At 38.5% G+C, this 20,175-nt stretch overlaps 1 protein-coding gene across 1 annotated transcript in view; it reads left to right on the top strand.

Annotated features, from left to right (window-relative positions):
• Window positions 1-19,554, top strand: part of LOC110447940 (ADAMTS-like protein 3) — a 36,857-nt gene extending 17,303 nt beyond the window's left edge. The window contains exons 2-16 of the mRNA XM_021493931.1: window positions 3,547-3,717; window positions 5,245-5,478; window positions 6,090-6,243; window positions 7,032-7,161; window positions 9,417-9,618; window positions 10,738-10,876; window positions 11,765-11,867; window positions 12,078-12,208; window positions 14,076-14,180; window positions 14,513-14,642; window positions 14,967-15,177; window positions 15,853-16,653; window positions 17,144-17,335; window positions 17,738-17,882; window positions 18,575-19,554. Of these exons, the coding sequence (XP_021349606.1) occupies window positions 3,547-3,717; window positions 5,245-5,478; window positions 6,090-6,243; window positions 7,032-7,161; window positions 9,417-9,618; window positions 10,738-10,876; window positions 11,765-11,867; window positions 12,078-12,208; window positions 14,076-14,180; window positions 14,513-14,642; window positions 14,967-15,177; window positions 15,853-16,653; window positions 17,144-17,335; window positions 17,738-17,882; window positions 18,575-18,672 (2,946 nt within the window). The 3' untranslated portion in view covers window positions 18,673-19,554. The remainder of the gene's footprint in view (window positions 1-3,546; window positions 3,718-5,244; window positions 5,479-6,089; window positions 6,244-7,031; window positions 7,162-9,416; window positions 9,619-10,737; window positions 10,877-11,764; window positions 11,868-12,077; window positions 12,209-14,075; window positions 14,181-14,512; window positions 14,643-14,966; window positions 15,178-15,852; window positions 16,654-17,143; window positions 17,336-17,737; window positions 17,883-18,574) is intronic.
• The last annotated feature ends 621 nt before the right edge of the window (window positions 19,555-20,175 follow it).

The raw sequence follows: 20,175 nt of genomic DNA on the forward strand, positions 1-20,175 counted from the left end.
CCCGATGTTTATATAAACCGTTACAGCTGCCAGGGATCAGACATTCCATGACTGCCCAGAGGTCAGAATATGGGTAGCCGCCACCGCCATTGTGATAAACCACCTCCTGCCGTATCAGCGGGTCGGGGTAACAATATGTAGTATAACAGTCCTTAACATGTGGACTGGTTAGTGGATATATAACATTTAGGCCGTATCAGCGGGTCGGGGTAACAATATGTAGTATAACAGTCCTTAACATGTGGACTGGTTAGTGGGTATATAACATTAAGGCGATTCATCCCTGAAGACACATTTGAACTCCTCCAATTCAAAGGTTGGAATAGTTAAATATGAAACATATTTATGGCGAGGTTCAAATGTGACTGTAGGGGTGGATGGGTTAAAGACCTCTGTGCAGAGGAAGGAAGCGGAAGGGAGAGAATTAATAAGGACTTTAGGGAGGGGGGAATCTGTTTGGGGTTTACATCTTCGTAACAGCTAAGGTCATAGGAAGGTTGATGGCAAGGAAGACACCGGCGAAACGAACGAGTACATAGGTGGGATGAGAAAAGACGCATCCGGGGTGTTGCAATGAGAGCAGCAGATATATTGTGGTTTCTTCAATAAACCACATTCCGCAGTTGGCCACATTAGTCGCCTCTTACGAAATACTTTGGTATACATCAGGTCTGTTGGAAGCTCTGCTGAGGTCGTAAAATGTGATATAGACAGGATTTTCTTACGAAAGGTGACAAATTGTTAATGTATCAGTCTTTGTCAGATAGATATATTATTTTGCCTCAGCTATACAACAGCGTGTCTGATTGGATCATATTGATCACATGACAAGAAAAGAAATCATCATGTCGGCCTCACGCGCTCCAGTTTCCCTGATTTTATTTCCTTTATTCGGAGCCTCTCTAGAAATAATCGCAAAAGCCACCAAAATCCAGTTCCGAATGACTAAAGCAGACGACAACAGTGGTGCGTCAACTTTATCATCTTTGCAATAGGACAATTGTTTTATTTCGGCTAGCCCGAGTTTCCTCTGGTCCTAACACCAGACTTAGACATGTTGACATATAGATGTCTGGTGTGGGGCCAGAGCGCACTGCTATACCCACACCAGACATCTGTATGTCAAAATGTCTAAGTCTGGTGTAAAAGACAGAGGAAACTCGGGCTATATTTCGCCATGATAAAATATTGGTTGCTATTGTTGTAGGGTTATGATTATGATTAGAAACATGATTAACCACGGAGAAAAAAGACTCCTAGTTCCCTACAACAGAGCAATAAATAAAATACATCATGGCAAAAAATCGCCATAAAAATTTGATTGATCTGTAAGATTCAATGATTACAACAGCGCGCATAAATTTCCCATATCTGTTCGCCCGTCTGTCTGTCTGTCTTTCCGTATCTCTGTATCATCCTGTAGCTATGATATGTATCACATGTCGTACAGGTAAGGTCTCCGCAGATCCACAACATCGAAAACCATTCCATGGTTTAGACTGTGTAGGAAGCTACAGGTAGTGTTGCCGAGTCGGTTCTAGTTCCCGGCGTACCGCACTATCCGATGAAGCCTTGTAATGGTAATTGTTCTGACAAAAGAGAGATTCGCTTCTGTTCTAAGACAGTTATTGTTCTGGCGAGAAACACAAAACCGTTTGATCTAAACCTACACTAATTGTAGAAGCTAACATATGCCATTTACAGGAGATAATGATGCGTCTAGTCCGTTATATCGTAGCTAATTACTATTTGACATTATAAAGTGTAACATCCTAGCCACGAGGCTTCAAGATCACACTGAATGATCGTATAATCAGATGTTTTGGAATCATTGTAACGCGGGTCTGACAGGGATGGTCATCACAAGAAGGTTTTCGGGGCCTGTTTTGTATCAGAGCCGAATCTGTTTATATTTCGCTCGAGAATCCGTAATATGATAGTTTGCATGACACGAACAATATGTATAAGGTAGATATATACAGAAGCAGTTTACAAAATATTCTAGATAGTCAGTCGGCCCCGATGCAAATAAATAATAGATTTTTGAACTCGTTAGAATATATGTTATGCTCTAGCGCCACCCGGGCCCGGGTATGATTTGAATGTTGTGTATTATTTGTGGAGATATACGACGTCTAGAAATATTTTGTGATAATAACTTTTTTGTAGAGACCATTCGGCATTTTTTGTTGGATTTTTGTACGTTGTTAATTGAGATATGAACGCAACACCCCAACGCTATACAATATGCCCATCCCACAACAGTTGACATACCATCGTAAGTGTATTTTGCGAATCATCGTGATATACGGATAAGCTGATTTCAAATATCTTAGATTGCTTTCGTTAACTGAGAGTTCAATGATTGGACTCTGTGGTTCTGGTCTCGAGATCTCAAGTTCACAAGAGATGCAATGAATTGTTGGCGCATCTCCACACATAGACTATGATCATGTTGTAAAAGAAATCGAATAAAGTCCTTTTCATTGTTAAATTGAGAAGCCGGACTGTAAATATAGTACACTAACCATGAATATAAAACTAAGGTTGGTTAACTCCCACTGCCCGAGTATCGCCTTGTAATATCAAGCTAATGTTGGTTACCTCGCACTGCCCGAGTTTCGCCTTGTAATATCAAACTAAGGCTAGGTAACTCCCACTGCCCGAGTATCGCCTTATAATATCAAACTAAGGTTGGTTAAATCCCACTGCCCGAGTATCGCCTTGAAATATCAAACTAAGGTTGGTTAACTTCCATTGCCCGAGTATCGCCTTGTAATATAAAACTAAGGTTGGTTAACTCCCCCTGCCCGAGTATCGCCTTGTAATACCAAACTAAGGTTGGTTAACTCCCAATGCCCGAGTATCGCCTTATAATATCAAACTAAGGTTGGTTAACTCCCACTGCCCGAGTATCGCCTTATAATATAAAACTAAGGTTGGTTAACTCCCACTGCCCGAGCATCGCCTTGTAATATCAAACTAAGGTTGGTTAACTCCCCCTGCCCGAGTATCGCCTTATAATATAAAACTAAGGTTGGTTAACTCCCACTGCCCGAGTATCGCCTTGTAATGTCAAACTTGACGCTTTCCAGATTCCTCGATTTTCTTATGTCATATATAATTTGTTACTTTAGTTTCTGTTGATTAAATGTTACAAATTCGATAACTAGGTTTTATGAAATGTAGCTCGGGAAAGGTACCAGTGAGACGGGTATTATAAGGCCATCCTCCTGCATATATTTGACCTGCTTGTCAATCACGACGTGACAAGCAAACTGTGACGTCAGTGTCAAATTTGGATTATGACGTCACAATATACAGAGACTGATATATATTTTCGACATTTGATGATATTTCATGAAATTGGCGTGAAATTGCACATAGAAATTAAAAAGCGAGATACCATTCTAACCCCAAGGAAACAATTTAATTTCCTTGTCTGTGGCCAAGTGAAAAGTCAAAGGTTTACGACACCCATATCGAGCTTGTTTGACAAAATACTTTTTTCGCCGATATTTTCTCATTATATTTATTTACTTTCAGACATGCCACGTTGTAGCAGCCGACTACTGGTCAATATGGACAGAGTGGAGCGAATGTTCCCGCACGTGCGATTCCGGAGCGGCCTACCAGCTAAGACGCTGTCTACGGAGCAGAAGGTTCGCGCGAGGTTGTGATGGAGAGCACATCCGGTACTCGACATGTAACGCTAAGGTACAACCACACACGGGGCTGTAAACATAACTTTGTCTGTAAGGTAACTTTGTCTGGCTAGCTAACCACACACGGGGCTGTAAACATAGCTTTGTCTGACTGGCTAACCACACGCGGGGCTGTAAACATAACTGTGTCTGGCTGGCTAACCACACACGGGGCTGTAAACATAACTTTGTCTGGCTGGCTGGCTAACCACACACGGGGCTGTAAACATAACTTTTTCTGGCTGGCTACAGACTGTTGTCAGAACAGTGAACCGGGAAAGACGTCATCTTAATGACGTGACATTTCAGTGAGATAGCACTATAACGAATTCTCGACCCCACCGGCTGTACAGCTATCGCTTAGTGTTGACGAGGTTAGGCAACTCTGATATCTATATGAAAATCTTAAAAAGCAGCCCTATGTATCTGTGACATTACAAACATATGATCAAACAAACATACACGGAGAGAATTAGCACTTTCGTCTTTAAATTGTTTTACGTTTAGAAGTCTATCTGTCTTTCTTTACTGTCATCCGAACATAATGTGCGACATTATAACGTATGTGCATAATTACTTGAAACTGACCTACACTAACGTTGGGTCCATTTGCGGGTAATAACCTTAGTATAAAAACGACTATAAGACCTTGACCAAACGTTAAACAAACGTCATTTTTTTTAGACGATATGAACATTTGATTTTGCCGCCAAGATATTTGAGAGACATTTTCTTAAAACTTTGTATTTGTACTTTTCACTACAGGCATCCATATTGGGACCGAATCGTTGAAATGATATTATCAAATGTTTTATGGAATTGGACAAGTGTTCGGTGTTTTTAGACTTGGACGTCTTGACGACATAAGACAACGGATATCCATATTTTAGATACCCCCGTAGCAGAGTGCAGGCTCCCATATTATTGCCATGTTGTGGACACGTAGCCCGAGTTTCCTGTGGCCCTAACGCCAGACTTAGACATTCTGACATATAGATGTCTGGTTTTGGGCCAGAGCGCACTCCTTTATGAAAAATTCTCCGATACCGTTTGGTATATCGGGGAGTGGCTTATCAACAAAAACGACGCGGTCCGGAACCGTTTTCGGCCCGGATCGGTACGGCTTGTTAATTAGTCACTCACATGAACTACAAAATGGCGTTCGCTCAGGTGGGAAATTTTGAATGATTGAAAACCGAGTAGTCTTATGACGGAATTAAGCAGCTGTTGGTGATAATAAGAGAGGATTTGGATCAATACATAATCCATTTCTCATAGCGTTTTCTCTATGTTAAATATTTGTTTGATGCAGTTTCATTTGTTTTTGGTATCAAATGTATAGGTGCAGTCATATATGTATTATGTGCATCTTTCACCCCTAGTTACTCGCTTAACCAACGTTTCCAGAAATAAAGAAAGAAGGGGATGTTTGAATCTGTACCAAAAGCAACATGTTTATACCTTAAAATTTAGATTAAGAGATAATTTCCAAGGCCATCACTATTTGCTGGTTGACATATATAATACTTTGACTTTACAGGATTGTCCCCGTGGAAGTGTTGACTTCCGGTTGCAGCAATGCGCTGCGCACAACGATGATCGCCACCAAGTGACCAATTTAAAGTGGGTACCCTACCATGATTCGACCAGCCCCTGTGCGCTTTATTGTCAGGCTGTGGGTTCGAACACCATCCGAAGATTCAGCCCTAAAGTTCTGGACGGGACGAGATGCCGGGATGATGTCCTCGATATTTGCATTAATGGGAAATGTTGGGTAAAGTCAACAATGATATTTGGTTTATCGGTGACTTTTGCATTATCATTATTACATCCTCGATACTCCAGGGGCAACGCGCTCTACACCCCTAAAATAGGTCATAGCAAAATTGAAGACACATGGCTAGCTACTTGATGGGTCTCAGGTAAAACAAAAACACAGACCAATCGCTAGGCTGCTACATGTACCTGTAATTTGTAGAATACAGAGAACAGTCGACTTCAAAGCCAGTAAATTTTACCGTTACGCTACCGCGAGATTATTTTGATGTACTGTACATCAAAGGATCAATCTAGTTTTCTTGTTTCATTCACAAGGTGGCGCACTCGGAGCCTCCGATTTTCTCGTGACATATTCCAGGGGTGCAGAGAGCGTAGCCATGTTATTTCGTTCAGCATTTCTAGGTGCAGACGTCACTTTGTTTTGGCTTACACTAGTAAAATCCGCTATTCAATGGCCCTATTTTAAAAATGAAAACATATATTAAATGATAAACAGAGAATGTCTAGCCTTTAATTTTTAAATAAACATAAAATGAAGATACCATAATAATAACGAACCTGACAAACTTGAAAATATTGTAATCTTGCGTAATATCTTCCTGCTAGCCTGTCGGTTGTGATAAGGTCCTGGGCTCTAAAACATACCTGGATTCTTGTGGAGTATGCGGAGGCAATAACTCATGTTTACCCGAAACCGGAAACACGTGGTACAGATGGATCAATACCGGATATGGGCCTTGTTCGGAGACCTGTGGTGTAGGTAACATCGATTACTTCCCCTTTTGTAACATTTATATATAATTATCTCCCTTTGATTGGGCGTTGAGTTTTGTGTAATTATTATTCATTATGAGAGTACCGCCCTAATATACTACTTTATGTAAATAGTGACACTTGGAATTAACTCTGATATGTCAAGTGGTTCCGGCAGAAGTTATATAGTCGCTTGGAGCATTGCGACGATTTCTGTTTGATCAAAACATAAGGAGATGCATTTTCTATACTTAATTTATTTTTAGATCGTAATCATATATCTTGTTAAAGTTTGTTTCCGGTCATCTGTATCAAATGTTTGGGAGGTATCGAAAACATTTACAGCTATATTCAAAGATATATATGTTTTCACATTGCTACCATACTATGCATTGTAAACGCCGGTGTCAGCGTATTACCTAATGTAGTAACGCTCATTATAATCTCGTAATTATGACAATAAACATGACGTCATGACATTGTGATTGAAATACAGGCATGAATTATAAATGGTAAACGTGAAAGTTTCTAAACCCATTTCATCAATATCATCAGAGACTGAAATTTTCATCAAAATAAATTAGGCCTATATCATGTTAATAATAGTATGTAACCACAGTTATAAAGTAGAAATAAAAACACTTATTAGTTCATAAAACTTTCATATGGTTGAAACATGGATTTTATAACAACGTCACAACAAATACCCGCAACATATATATTGACTTATATCCTGTAATGATTGTTTGATGAGGAGAATGAGTTAAATTTGCTTGTTACACATAATGTTGACAGGTTTCCAAGAACGCCGGATAGCTTGTCAGGATACCAGAACCAGACGATTGGTCAACAGCCAAAATTGTCACGGAAGTGACGTCATCGAACGCGTCAGACGGGAGTGTATCAGCAAGAAGTGCCTGCCAAGGTTAGAAAAGTCATTCGATATCAATCTGATTAAAATCATATGTTACATGGCTCCGCCTGAACATCTGAATGTGCCGCGGTCAGGGTCACGTTCAAGTGACCTTTAGATGAACCAATCAGAGGCGCGCTGACAAAAGTTTGCCAGCGAATCGGAATATCATGGTTGATAGATAAATAGCGAGGGGTATCGAACAGATTAGTTTTTCCAAAACAAATATGGCGGCGGAAGCTGAGGTTTCTTCGACGCCAAGGAAAACGTACCCATTGGGTAATATGTTTTACGGCACGGCCGTTAGTGAGGGCGGAGACAGGTTGTACTGTAAATGTATCGGAATATCGGTACTGTACTCTTTCAAGCATCGCGTGATGTGTTAAATTACTAAATCAGACCTACATGTGTAGCTATACAGTGTATATAACAATTAAGTTTCCTTTCTTGATTTCTTTTTGGCTGACAAGATGTTTGATATCTTGAAGTTTTCCGCCTAGGCGTATGATGACATGACATTAATGTGAGAATGCGAAAGGTTCATTACACTATAGAAGTATTTAAATTTGCACCTCTTGAATCCATTGCAAAAATCAAGTGCAGCATATTCTACAAAGACATTGAACTAAAACATATTAGGAAGGATATTGTTAATCATGTATAATAGCATAGTTATCTGATATCCACGAAAAGATATACATATATATATATACATGTATATATCTTTACAAATAAGCCCTTTGGATTACTTCAAACTTAACTTCAATGACTTATAAATATTGCATCCAGAGATAATTTATGCAAAGTATTTTGCATTTTTTGTGCTTTTTATGTGTGAAAATTAATTTGTTCAATGCTTTAAAAACTGGATTTATATGAAGTTTCTATTAAAATAAGAAGCATATGCAAAATCACAATTTTTGTCATTTTTCAATACCCATCATTGCAGCCAAGAGAGTCAATAGATCTATATATCATATATATATCGTGGATGAATACATTTGTTTCAGCAACTTACTGACTATATGCTTTATATGTCTCTGCTTTATGTATAGTTTAACAATAGAGAAAATGTGTTGTTTCCTCAATTAGAAATTGAATCAGTTCAGCACATAAAACTGTATATTTGTTTTTAATCGTGCAGATTTGTAAAACAACAGATTTTCTTTTATGAATAAAAAATAGCTGTGCGATAGTAATCAAAAATGAAAATGTTACAGTATGGATTCAATTTTGTTCTTCAGTCTATTTTTTTCATGCAAAATATCAATAAAAAAAAAAATTATGAAAATACTTGTATGTTTTTTTATCCTATCATTTTGCGTCACTGTGATAAACTCCCTTTTTGTTGACAACCAGCACGTTGTTTTGTTGATATTCCGTTTTCTAAATATATACCACTGCAATCTCTACACAGAGTTGTGCAAGGACCGTAACTCTGAGTGATAGTCTCCTTCAACCAGACTATTGTTGTCTGCGCAAGCGTCTGATTGAACGAGACTACACTGCCGATACAATATTTTTTCGACCATTCAGAACTAGAGCAATGAAGCCGGTAACGTTATGTCAAGAGAATTTACATCTTTAACCAAATCAATTATTTAAGTATCCTATAGTTAGATTAAAGTTTTTTTATCTTACAAAAATGTAACGTTTGTTCGAGATTCGGCAAACGAGAACTTGTTTCGAGATCAAGATGGCGGAGACTACAGCGCGTGCGACTGGCGGCCATGTTAAGACAAGTTTATCTTTATTTTTCTTACATACGTGTTACCTATAGGGAAAGCTTCGCACTCACGGGCCCTTCGGGCCCGTGAGAGAGCTCCGCCCTCTAATAATTGCGTAGGCAACACCATCATACAGTCTTTCTTCTCTAATAAAGCTTCGATTTTTTTTCTGTTCGGGTTTCAGACGATCAATCTCAAATAACTTCAGAACTTTCGCATCATTCTCATCAATGTCTGACATATTTGTTACAACTCCGAGCGCCCTTGTGAAAAAGGGTCTCTGATTGGTCAAAATTTAATGAGTATTTATAAATATAAAGGTCACCTGAACGTGACCCTGACCGCGGCACACTCAGATGTTCATGCGTAGTACGAAATTAACGAAGCCATGTTACATATTATTTTAATCAGATTGATGATCGTTGACAGTAAATATGTTGCTGTATCAGTAATAATAAAGGGAGGTAATTCTGATAACACATCTCAGACATGGAGGTTTGGATTTTATAATCATGACGTTAATATGTTTGAACTTTACAGCTGGCGCGTTGGGCCTTGGTACGACTGTACACAGACTTGTGGAGGGGGCTTTGCTTGGAGGACTGTCATATGTGTCGACACGTTCCTAGACGGTACACAGCGAGTGCTAAAGGATACAGAGTGTCCAAGCCCCAAACCGTCGACGAGGAAGTCCTGTGGGAACATCCTATGTCCGAAATGGTATGCGGGAGAGTGGACGCCGGTAAGTCACATTTTAAACATATTTTATTGCCTCATGATAGCAACGGAATTAGGCACAAGCATTCGGGATACTCAAGGGGTTACGCCCACTTACGCTCTCTCAGATCGTAAGTGAGCGTTACCCCTGGAGTATCGAGGATTGGTTAAAAGTTTAAAAACGTATATACATCCAGCCCTTTTTGTTATGTATTACAATAATAATGATAAAATAAACAGCTTTAGAATTGACACACACATTGGCAAGATCAAATGTGTACATTCACAGATTCACCCGTCCTCCATAGAAAACCATTCAAAACTCTAGAAGATTAATAAAAACAACTAGTGATACACTATTCGCTGTTCACAACTTTCTACCAGATCTTAATCAATAGACTTACTGTTAGGTGTTCAGACGTCACTCGGCTAACCTCGGCCGATTGGATGTAGGTACGGAATCTGCCGAGTTTTGACGAGTGGGTCAGACGCACCCTTTTGTCTACGTAGCCACTGTATTTTGATTTAAACATATTTCATTTGCAAAAATACAAAAGGGATTAGACACAATTTATAAAACTCAAAATTCGTAAGGCATAGACTAACTATAAATTATTGTAACCGTATACTCAAACGATAACCATTCCGATAGACAGAACAATGACAAATGGTTAAGTCGGTGGATCAATAAATTTAAAATGAAAACTCTTTAATTATATTATTTCATTAACATGTCAAACGACATCCACTGGTTGGACAGAAAAAAAAATCTGACACTTACGATTTCAACATTAGTATGCTCTTTGATAATCTTTATCAGAACATTTGAATTTTAAATCACTATAAACCAGGTACTGAGACAAATTGGCTGTAAGGACAGGCGAGTTACCTCGCTTTCGTGCAGTGTCGAGTATCCTTTCGTTTCCGATTGTTACCAGATCCTACTTTTGTAGATTTGAATTAACGAAAAACATTGCCGTTCAAATATTAATTGTTTATTTCTTTAATTCTGCTGCTTTTTGAACAAAAGTCAAATATTATATAATAAATAAAGATGCCTAAGACGATAAATGTTCGAGATAAATGGGGTAGGTAGCATTCCTACTTCGTGATAACAATGTTCCATTGTGTGTTTTGGTTACAGTGTAGCGTCTCGTGTGGGCCAGGCTTCCAAGATCGAGATGTTGTGTGTCGACATATCGGGATCCAGTTCTGCCAGGCCGATAGAAAACCCGTCACCAGGAAGAACTGCTCTACAAACATCCCGTGTTCGTCAAAAGATGGTGAGAACAAGATTTTTAGATCAGATGATAAACAGGTCCTGTCTAAATGGCATTGTTTATAAATATTTGTACATCTTCAAGGATGGTTGGGTGTCGCAGTGGATAGCGCACTTGCCTTTCACTAAGGCGACCGGGCTTTGATTCCCCGATCGGACGAGAAAAGGAATGGGGTTGATGGTTGAAGCCCGAACACGTCGGTTTTCTCCGGGTACTCCGGTTCCCTCCCACATTAAGACCCCCCTCGCTAACATCAGGGCCAACAAGAGTGATTAACATAAGTTGAAATAACTTGTTTCATAATTGTTGTAAAATAAATAAAGTTTTTATTGAATTATGTTTTGCACCAGTGCTAAATTAAGCGAAGGACTTAATATAGCAAATTTAAGGGTCGCACGAATGTTTTGCAAGTTCTATAGTAAAAGTTGATGGTTGAAGCCGATTCGTCGACGTTCAGCCTTAACCTGTGTAATGTATAAAATGATTCGCAAACTGTTTAAACAACATCCACAAACTTACTGTATACAGTCATGTATGGTACAAAGTGTCCTCTACAAAAGGTTTGTGAAATTAAAACATCACGATGACGTTCTGGATACCAATTCGCGAAATTTTGTACTCGAGAAAATGACGGGTCTACAGTAAAAGCATGAAGCTTTATGTAATTGTTATTTTATGGGAAAGCGTTATTTTGATTTCAATTTCAAAAAGATCGCTTTGAATGAGCTCTTTCCCTTACTTTAGATTAAGGAGACTTCATCATTCAAGGAAAGGAAATATATATTTTTTTAAATGAAAATTAAAAAAAAAGAAAGAAAGCAAGCATCGTTTCATTTTATCTGACTATTGACTAAAATCAGCATGGAGTAATATATTTTCTCGCTTTTTTAGACGATATACAGGAGGTCTTTGATGGGGAGCAGCGAGACTCGTTTTACACCGCTGACGTCATCTACGAAGACGATATAGACACACAACTATTAGCGGTCCCAAAGTAAGCATTTATCAATGGACTGTTGAACTAATACATCACATCTTTATAGCTGCCTGTTCATTTTTTCGGTTACACGAAACAATATGTATATCCTTTTGTATTTGAAATAATTTGAACTTTACCAAATATTATGTCCTACTCTTCGGAAACCCTTGTTTCGTTGTTGGCAGGTTTGTAGTGAGTCACTAAACCTCGTGTTTTCATTGCCAGGTTTGTGGTCAGTCACTGGGGACCATGCAGCACTTCCTGTGGGAAAGGAACGAGATTTAGGTTCGTCCGTTGTAAGGTTTTCCTCTCCTTCCTGGACACCCTGACGGACCTTTCCGACTCCGACTGCCAAGGTATCTGTTAGAAACATAACTTTACAGAAAGTATGACACATTTTAAGACGACCGGGAACGGTCGCCATTTTCCGTATTTTCTCGTTTACAGAAAGTGCCGACGGTCCCCGATTGATATTAAGAAAGTCATGAAATGCTGTGACCATCAATGTGTATGTTTTAAAACATTTATCACGTTCTCTATAAAGGAGGATAAAGCTAAATTAAGAATTGGAAGGGAGCGCGATGAAAAGAAAAGAGCTCAAGTTCAAGTTCAAGTTCTTTATTAACTTTAAGTCTTGCGACTTATCAGTGTAAACATATATTAAACAGGATATTTACATATGTACAAAAAGCCACATTGGTCACTGGAGAATGAACAATACACACATACAAACTGTCATATATCTGATCGGCGCTTATTTGCCGCTATCAGATACTTTCCAAGATTACATAATTCTTTAATATTCTGTGTATTAAGTAATTGAACAAGCTTATATACACTAGGGTGATATATCATACGAACAACATGATGAGAGAACATGGATGCAACGGAGTGAGCCAATGTGATAACATATGTAGGAAAGAGCTTTCGTTGCGACAGAGAAAAAAATCATAAAGGTGCTGAAGAGAGTTTTTGAGATGGTGAAGGTGTGAGACAGAGAGTTTTTGAGATGGTGAAGGGGTAAGACAGAGAGTTTTTGGGATGGTGAAGGTGTAAGACAGAGAGTTTTTGAGATGGAGAAGGTGTAAGACAGAGAGTTTTTGAGATGGAGAAGGTGTAAGACAGAGAATTTTTGAGATGGAGAAGGTGTAAGACAGAGAGTTCTTGAGATGGTGAAGGTGTAAGACAGAGAGTTTTTGAGATGGAGAAGGTGTAAGACAGAGAATTTTTGAGATGGAGAAGGTGTAAGACAGAGAGTTTTTGAGATGGTGAAGGTGTGAGACAGAGAGCTTGTGAGATGGTGAAGGTGTAAGACAGAGAGTTTTTGAGATGGTGAATTTGTAAGACAGAGAGTTTTTGAGATGGAGAAGGTGTAAGACAGAGAGTTCTTGAGATGGTGAAGGTGTAAGACAGAGAGTTTTTGAGATGGAGAAGGTGTAAGACAGAGAGTTTTTGAGATGGTGAAGGTGTGAGACATAAAGCTGATGCTGTGTACTTTAACTCTAAATTCACTACAGTCTGCATTATCTGATCACATGACCCTTGGTTTCCGTGACATCAGTGTTAGCAACCACTCCCACTTGATATAAGTTGTAAAACGTGTGCCCAATTCCATTGCTTTGTAAATAGGCAATAAAATATGTTTAAAACAAAACCACTCCCACCGATACGATAGCCGACATCTTGTTATCGTTTGGTTCATACAAGTCAAGTTTTTACGGGGTTTTCAGACAATGAAGACATCCAGAATAGGAAGGGAAGTTTTTACTTTTATATCAGAATGTCCTGCACATATATTTAGAGCATTTAACTGCATTTAACAGTTGTCGCCTGGTTACATTTTTTAATGGCGACCATTGTTTGGAAATTTTCGGTCCGATAATGGCCGTCTGCGGCTGTTCCAAGAATTGGACCAGTGAAGTTTTGCAACAGCAGGAAATATAAATTAAGCTCATCCGACTAATTAAAAAAAGACAGGTCGTATGAGGAAATATAAATATAACGATTGAAAGTCTGTCAGATTGCAGTTACAGCCAATATGAATGCAATCTGGGTGACAGATAAATAGAATGACGTCCATGACAGACGTTCCATCCTTAAACGAACGAGAAACATTGATCTTATACTGTTGTCTTCATTTCACGAATTAAAAACTTCGCGAGTAAGTAGTTGTTAGCATATTTAAGAAAAATGTCGAGATTTGGTTTGAAATTGGTTTTACAGATGTGAAGCCCCCGGAGGATGGGCCGTGTGAGGGCGATCCGTGTCTGGCCCACTACGAGTATCGGGACATTGGTGAGACACAGTGTAGCAGAACCTGTCTGGGAGGTGAGTGACAGTTTAACAGACACACATGTTATTGTTAACAAATCCCATTGACGATGCTGGTGGTCGCATTGTTGAAGTCTTAAACGTGAGAGTTAATGTTAGTAGCAATGCCACTTCGATTGTTACAATGAAAGAAGCATGAAAGAGGAACCTTGTCGCAGCCTTGACGGACAAAAGAAAAGAAAGCATTAAAATATGCTTTTGTCGGATTAAGGTCAACTCCATCAGAAAAATCAACACAAGAAGAAATTTCATTACACATTGAAATGTATGTTGTGTTTGTTGTTGCTGATGCTGCTGTTAAAATGTGTTGGTGTTGTTTTTTACAACAGGTGTAAAAGAATCTATTCTCCGATGTGTCAACAAGTTTACAGATGAAGAAGCACCGGAAAGGCTCTGTGTAGAAGCGGAAGCGATCCCGATAGAAAGAAAGGTCTGCAATGACTTTCCATGTCCACAAAGGTAAGATAAACCATCGTTCGAATTAAGGTCTAGCGCATTATCTCCCTTTTCTGCAGGTTAAATATTTAATATATCAAGGCGGAATGGAAAAACAATCTTCCCTGATAAATGTATCTTCGACTTTTCTTTTGTTTTCTAATTGAAATTTGTTTTATAGTTATCAAACGAAACATTATATTTTACTGTAGAAAAGAATTTCTAAATACGGGCGACCGTTCAGGTCCACGAGCCTATTGTTATATGGTTTGAACCCTTAGACATTGTTCCTATTTTCAAATTGATCGCACCCAAGTGAATATGGTGTTATTTCTTTTCTTTGTGAAGGTGGAAAGTCGGCTATTTCCAGCGTTGCTCCGCAACGTGCGGCGGCGGTTTCATGTTACGAAACGTCTCCTGTGTCCAGGAGTTCTCTTCCGGAAGAAACAACCTTCTCCATCTTCCGGACTTTATGTGTGATCAGCCTACTCCACCCAGGCGTCAGCATTGTAATCGTATCGACTGTCCGGCCAAATGGGTGGTCACCAACTGGTCAGAGGTAGAAACGATTTCTGACCCCCTCCTCTCTCCCTTTCTATCATTCCACTGAGGTGGACTTTTAACGAAATCGCAAAACAATTGAATGAAATCCATGAATACTGCCGAGATATTTGTCCATGACAAAGAAATATGCATTTTCTTTCAAAACATAAGTAGTTACTAGCAAACTCCATTTCCAGTGTTGAATTTCTAATAATCAAGTTTAAGAGTACGGACAAGTAGTGATAGGACTGTAAGGGTATATTCTGTATTTATATACCCCACCGTATGGACATATACAATATAACATTTTATCGTTGAATAAATTTCATTTGGTATAAATAAGTATATATGTATTTCAACTGAAAGTGACAAATTCCATAAAAAGCATTAGTGCTTCGTGGTGAATTTGTTACGTCCTTTTTTGCACTTTGCACATTGTATTTGTTCCAGCCGGTCGAATTTTGTTATGGCCAGGTTTTGCTTACTTCTGTTCATCTAGAGTGTGAGAGAGAGAAAAAACGCAGCAATGGTTCAGAATTGGTAAACGAAAATGTTGTATGTTCTAATGAAACACATGATTAATTATGTAATCCTTTAAAGTTTATCAACTCATCGGTATGATCACAGTTATATATCATGTCTTATGAAACAATTAAACTTGTGTAAACTTTTATTTAAATTCCATTCACAGTGTTCTATGTCCTGTGGTGTTGGCATCCGGTCACGTGACGTGTTCTGTGTGAGGGAATTAGCCAATGGGCAAATAGTAAACGTTACGTATGATGAATGTTGGAACATCCTACAGCCAGATAGATTTTATCAGTGCAACATGACAAAATGTCCCATACCTAAAATTAAAATAGTTGACGTCGTATTTTTTCAACTGAATAAGATAAAAAAGATTCGACTTAGTGTTGGAATGAAAGCATATGTGTTACCAGGGACAACAGTGATAATAAAATGTACCGCAAAAGGAGTTAATAAAAAATCGGTACAGTGGTTCAAAAACGGACGTCGGCTTTACATGACGTCACGAGTGAAATTGACACAACGTTACGCATTAAAAATAAGGAAAAGTCGACCGGAAGTAGATTCTGGTATTTATTCCTGTAAATATGGTAATGTGCGTGCAAATATGACGCTGCTGTTTAGCACAGTTTATGACCTTTTCCAAGAAACAGTCGTTCGGGAATCCTATCTATCAGAAATGCTGGCGGAAACCCGTGCTAAAAACATGACAACATTTCAAAAAGATCCACTGGACCGAACAATACGGCCATTGTATCTCGTGGAAGTGCCTTGGAGCGCATGCTCAGCCACGTGTGGTGGTGGACTACAGAATAGAAATGTCACGTGTGAAATTATAACCAATGATTATTACGAAATGTTTCCAATGCGGACTTGTATCAAGGCTGGATATCCTAAACCGGAACTTATACGAAGCTGCAGTCTCATGCCTTGTACCTTTTGGAAAGTTGGTGACTGGTCCGAGGTAATATTCAGATGATGTATTTGTTTATGATTTTCTATGAATATTTTTCATTTCCTTTCCTTTTTCTTTTTAACATTTTGCACACTACAATAACTAAAATATTCCACAAAACACGCAAGTACCTTCAATTCTTTTGAGTTTTTATATCTGTCAAACTTTTCACATTGTCATTTTTTTACTTTTTCAATGGTATATATTTGGAATTCCTGTTGAAACTGACATTGCCGACCATTAATAATTTTGATGAAATTTAAATGAAAGCGTTCCCATTGCATCTCGTGAATATTGAATTTATTAACGAATTTGACCTTGAGTTAGTCTATAGGTTGGTTGAAATCATTTTAAAAAGTTCTTAAATATTGTCATCTTTATATTAAGCCAAATATATCAGGAAAATCCAGTTTCAATACGAAATAGAAAATTAAATCTGATGTACAATCACCCAATAGTCTATGCCTAAATAAAGGGTTTATATATTGTATTATTCTAGTGTCTACAGGCCAAGTGTACGAGAAACATGTTCTCTATGATGGAAAGGACTGTGGTTTGTGTTTCTGAAGAGGACGAAACAGTTACAATCAATTCGACCTACTGTGAGGGACCGATGGCGGGGCCGCATCCCATCAGGGAATGCATCAACGTTAACTGCACCGCTAGATGGAACACGTCCGCGTGGTCAGACGTAAGTACGTCACAGGTTTTGAGGTTAATACATAGCTGCGTCACTTGTGTTGTGGTTAGGCCCGAAATACGTCACTGTTTATGTGATGTGCTTAAAATACGTCATTGTTTTGTGGAAAACGTGTCGGTGGTATGTGCTTGGAAGTAAGGTATGCCACTGGTTTCGTGGCTATACAGGAAATACGTCACAGGTTATGTGTTTAGAAGTAAAGTATGTCACAGGTTTTGTGGTTACACCGGAAGAACGTCACTTGTTATTCGTTAGTACAATATGAATGCCATTGGATTTGCGATAGCACAAATTGAATAAACGACTCGGCACTCTTATCAAAATTGTTTTGAAGTCAATATTGCATTTGTAAACATGAGTACCAATTTGACTTACCTAACTTTATGCTTTCAGTGTATGGGTGAGTGTGGGAGGAAGGGATTTCGAGCCAGGATGCTTAACTGTATATGGTCCAACACCGGACAACCGGCCAGGCAGCACTGTGAAGGGGTCCGCAGACCGAGAACGAGAAAAAGTTGTATTAGAAAGTGTTCTAATGGTAAGGAATAACATAGCCATGTGTTAAAACCTATTTTAGGGCAACCCTTTTATAGTTGACAACGTTATGTAAGTCATTGATATCTAACAAAATCGAGAGAACAAGGATTCAGATCAATATTTGTCTTTATACCTGTATTACATCTGTGTATGCGCACTTCCGTTACATTACTGTCTCTGTACTTCCGTTACATTGCTGTCTCTGTACTTCCGTTACATTGCTGCATCACTACTTCCGTTATATTGCTGTCTCTGTACTTCCGTTACATTGCTGCCTCACTACTTCCGTTACATCCATAAGTGTCTCTGTATTTCCGTTACATTACTGTCTCTGTACTTCCGTTACATCAAATTGTCTGAAGTGCCGTTTCATCAAATAATCTGTACTTCTGTTACATTACTGTCTCTGTACTTCCGTTACATTACTGTCTCTGTACTGTTACATCCAATAATTTCTCCGTATTTCCGTTACATCACTGTGTATTTCTGTACCCTCGTTCACGCCAATGTTTCTGTACTTCCGTTCCATCACTGTGTATTTCTGTACTTCCGTTAATCTACCGTCTATCTTCTTCCGTTACATCATTGTCTCTTTATTTCTGTTTTATCTATGTATCCTAGTACTTCCGGTATATCATTCTAACCATGTACTTCAGGTACGTATAGATGACATTTTGTTTTTTTCCGTTACAGCTTGTGTTGACGAGTCAGACTACTGTAGTATTGTGAAGATAATGCGCCTCTGTGACAGCGGCAGTTTCCGGAAAAAGTGCTGCAAGACCTGCTCATAGCCAAACCTGCCTATTGTTGTTATTCTTTGATCCATATTTATTCAATACTCATTCATAAGTTGCTTGTTATTCCAACGATAGGACGATTCTTTTATCCCATGCATTTTTCAATTTGAATAAATATTCTTAACTACAAGTGATGACCTATATGCGCATATATTAAATCAGCATATACTGGATTTCCTGTCTTAGTACCTTTCTCTCCGCTTGGATGTGTTCCTGCCATCGGGAACCGTCGGCACTTTTTGCGTTTACGGAAAGTGCCGACGGTTCCCGATCAACTACGGTAGACAATCCAGTCTAAAATCCTTATTATGTTTTAAGCGATAAATATCAAGTTGACGACATTTCATTTGGTCAGAATAGCTTAACTTTATGTGTGTTATGCTCTTATCCGTACTTACTTGAAACATGCCTTTGCCGACATGATGAAATAAAAACTGGTATGGTTTTATATAATAAAAAAAAATCTCGTGTAGGTTTTGGTGTATTCATGAAGCTGGCTGAGAATAACTCATCTCGATAAAATAGCTAATAATATGTTCTCGAAATCAACCACCAAGAAAAAAAAATGACATTTGCTTTAACATGCTAAGGAATTTATTTACTTAATGTATTGTTCCTGGCGTTAAGGCCGTATCAGGGTAAACATTGTGCTGTCCTTCCGTTATTTTTTCCTTATCGTCCTCTCCTGCCTTTATAGTCATACCTTCTTGCTAAAACAAATGGTACAAATACCCCATACAAAGTCTTCGTTATACATGTATTGTTAGCAGAGTTATGGTCCTTTGATGCTAGCTCGCTATATCGGAACTTAGTCTCCAAAAGTAGACATTTGTACACCTATGTTAGTGATTATAAAATATTTATTCTTGTTATTGATTTCTGGGTCCGTATTCATGACTGTTCTCATGCTCAATCGTAAAATCTGTGCTCAAACCAGCTTTCTTGTTTCTTTATTTAATCATTTGACACGGCAAAAAATGTAAAGTGTGTAAGTCTCTCAAAAATTCTTCCAAATCCACGACAAAAAGAAATTGACCTTCAACACAGAATCTGAGTTTGAGCACGAGAACAGTTTCGTGACTACGGCCCTGGACTCTTGGAACGAGACTTAAATTGCAGATTGTCTATATTTCATGTTTAAGTGTTAACTTTATTTATTTTACAACAGCTTAAGGATTCCCGAACCACCGTTTTCAATGAAAGCTTTTTTCTGGCATGATTTTTTTTTTTTTTTTATAAATCATTTCTGAAAATAAACCCATACTTTTATGAAAAATAATCATTTATTTTGAATAAACAAAAAAACCAACAACATCGTTTCAAATGAAGAAAAATGCGACGGGGCAAGACCAGGGTTCGAACCCTGGATCTCCAATCAGAACTGTCGCTCTAACCGACTGAGTAGTCTCGTTCAACCAGACGCTTGATCACTTGTCTGTTCGGCGTTGGTTTGCGCAGATAACAAGAGTCTGATTGAACGAGACTAACCAACTGAGC

Source organism: Mizuhopecten yessoensis, unplaced genomic scaffold (assembly GCF_002113885.1).
Source record: "Mizuhopecten yessoensis strain PY_sf001 unplaced genomic scaffold, ASM211388v2 scaffold3689, whole genome shotgun sequence".
In the NCBI taxonomy this organism is placed as follows: domain Eukaryota; kingdom Metazoa; phylum Mollusca; class Bivalvia; order Pectinida; family Pectinidae; genus Mizuhopecten; species Mizuhopecten yessoensis.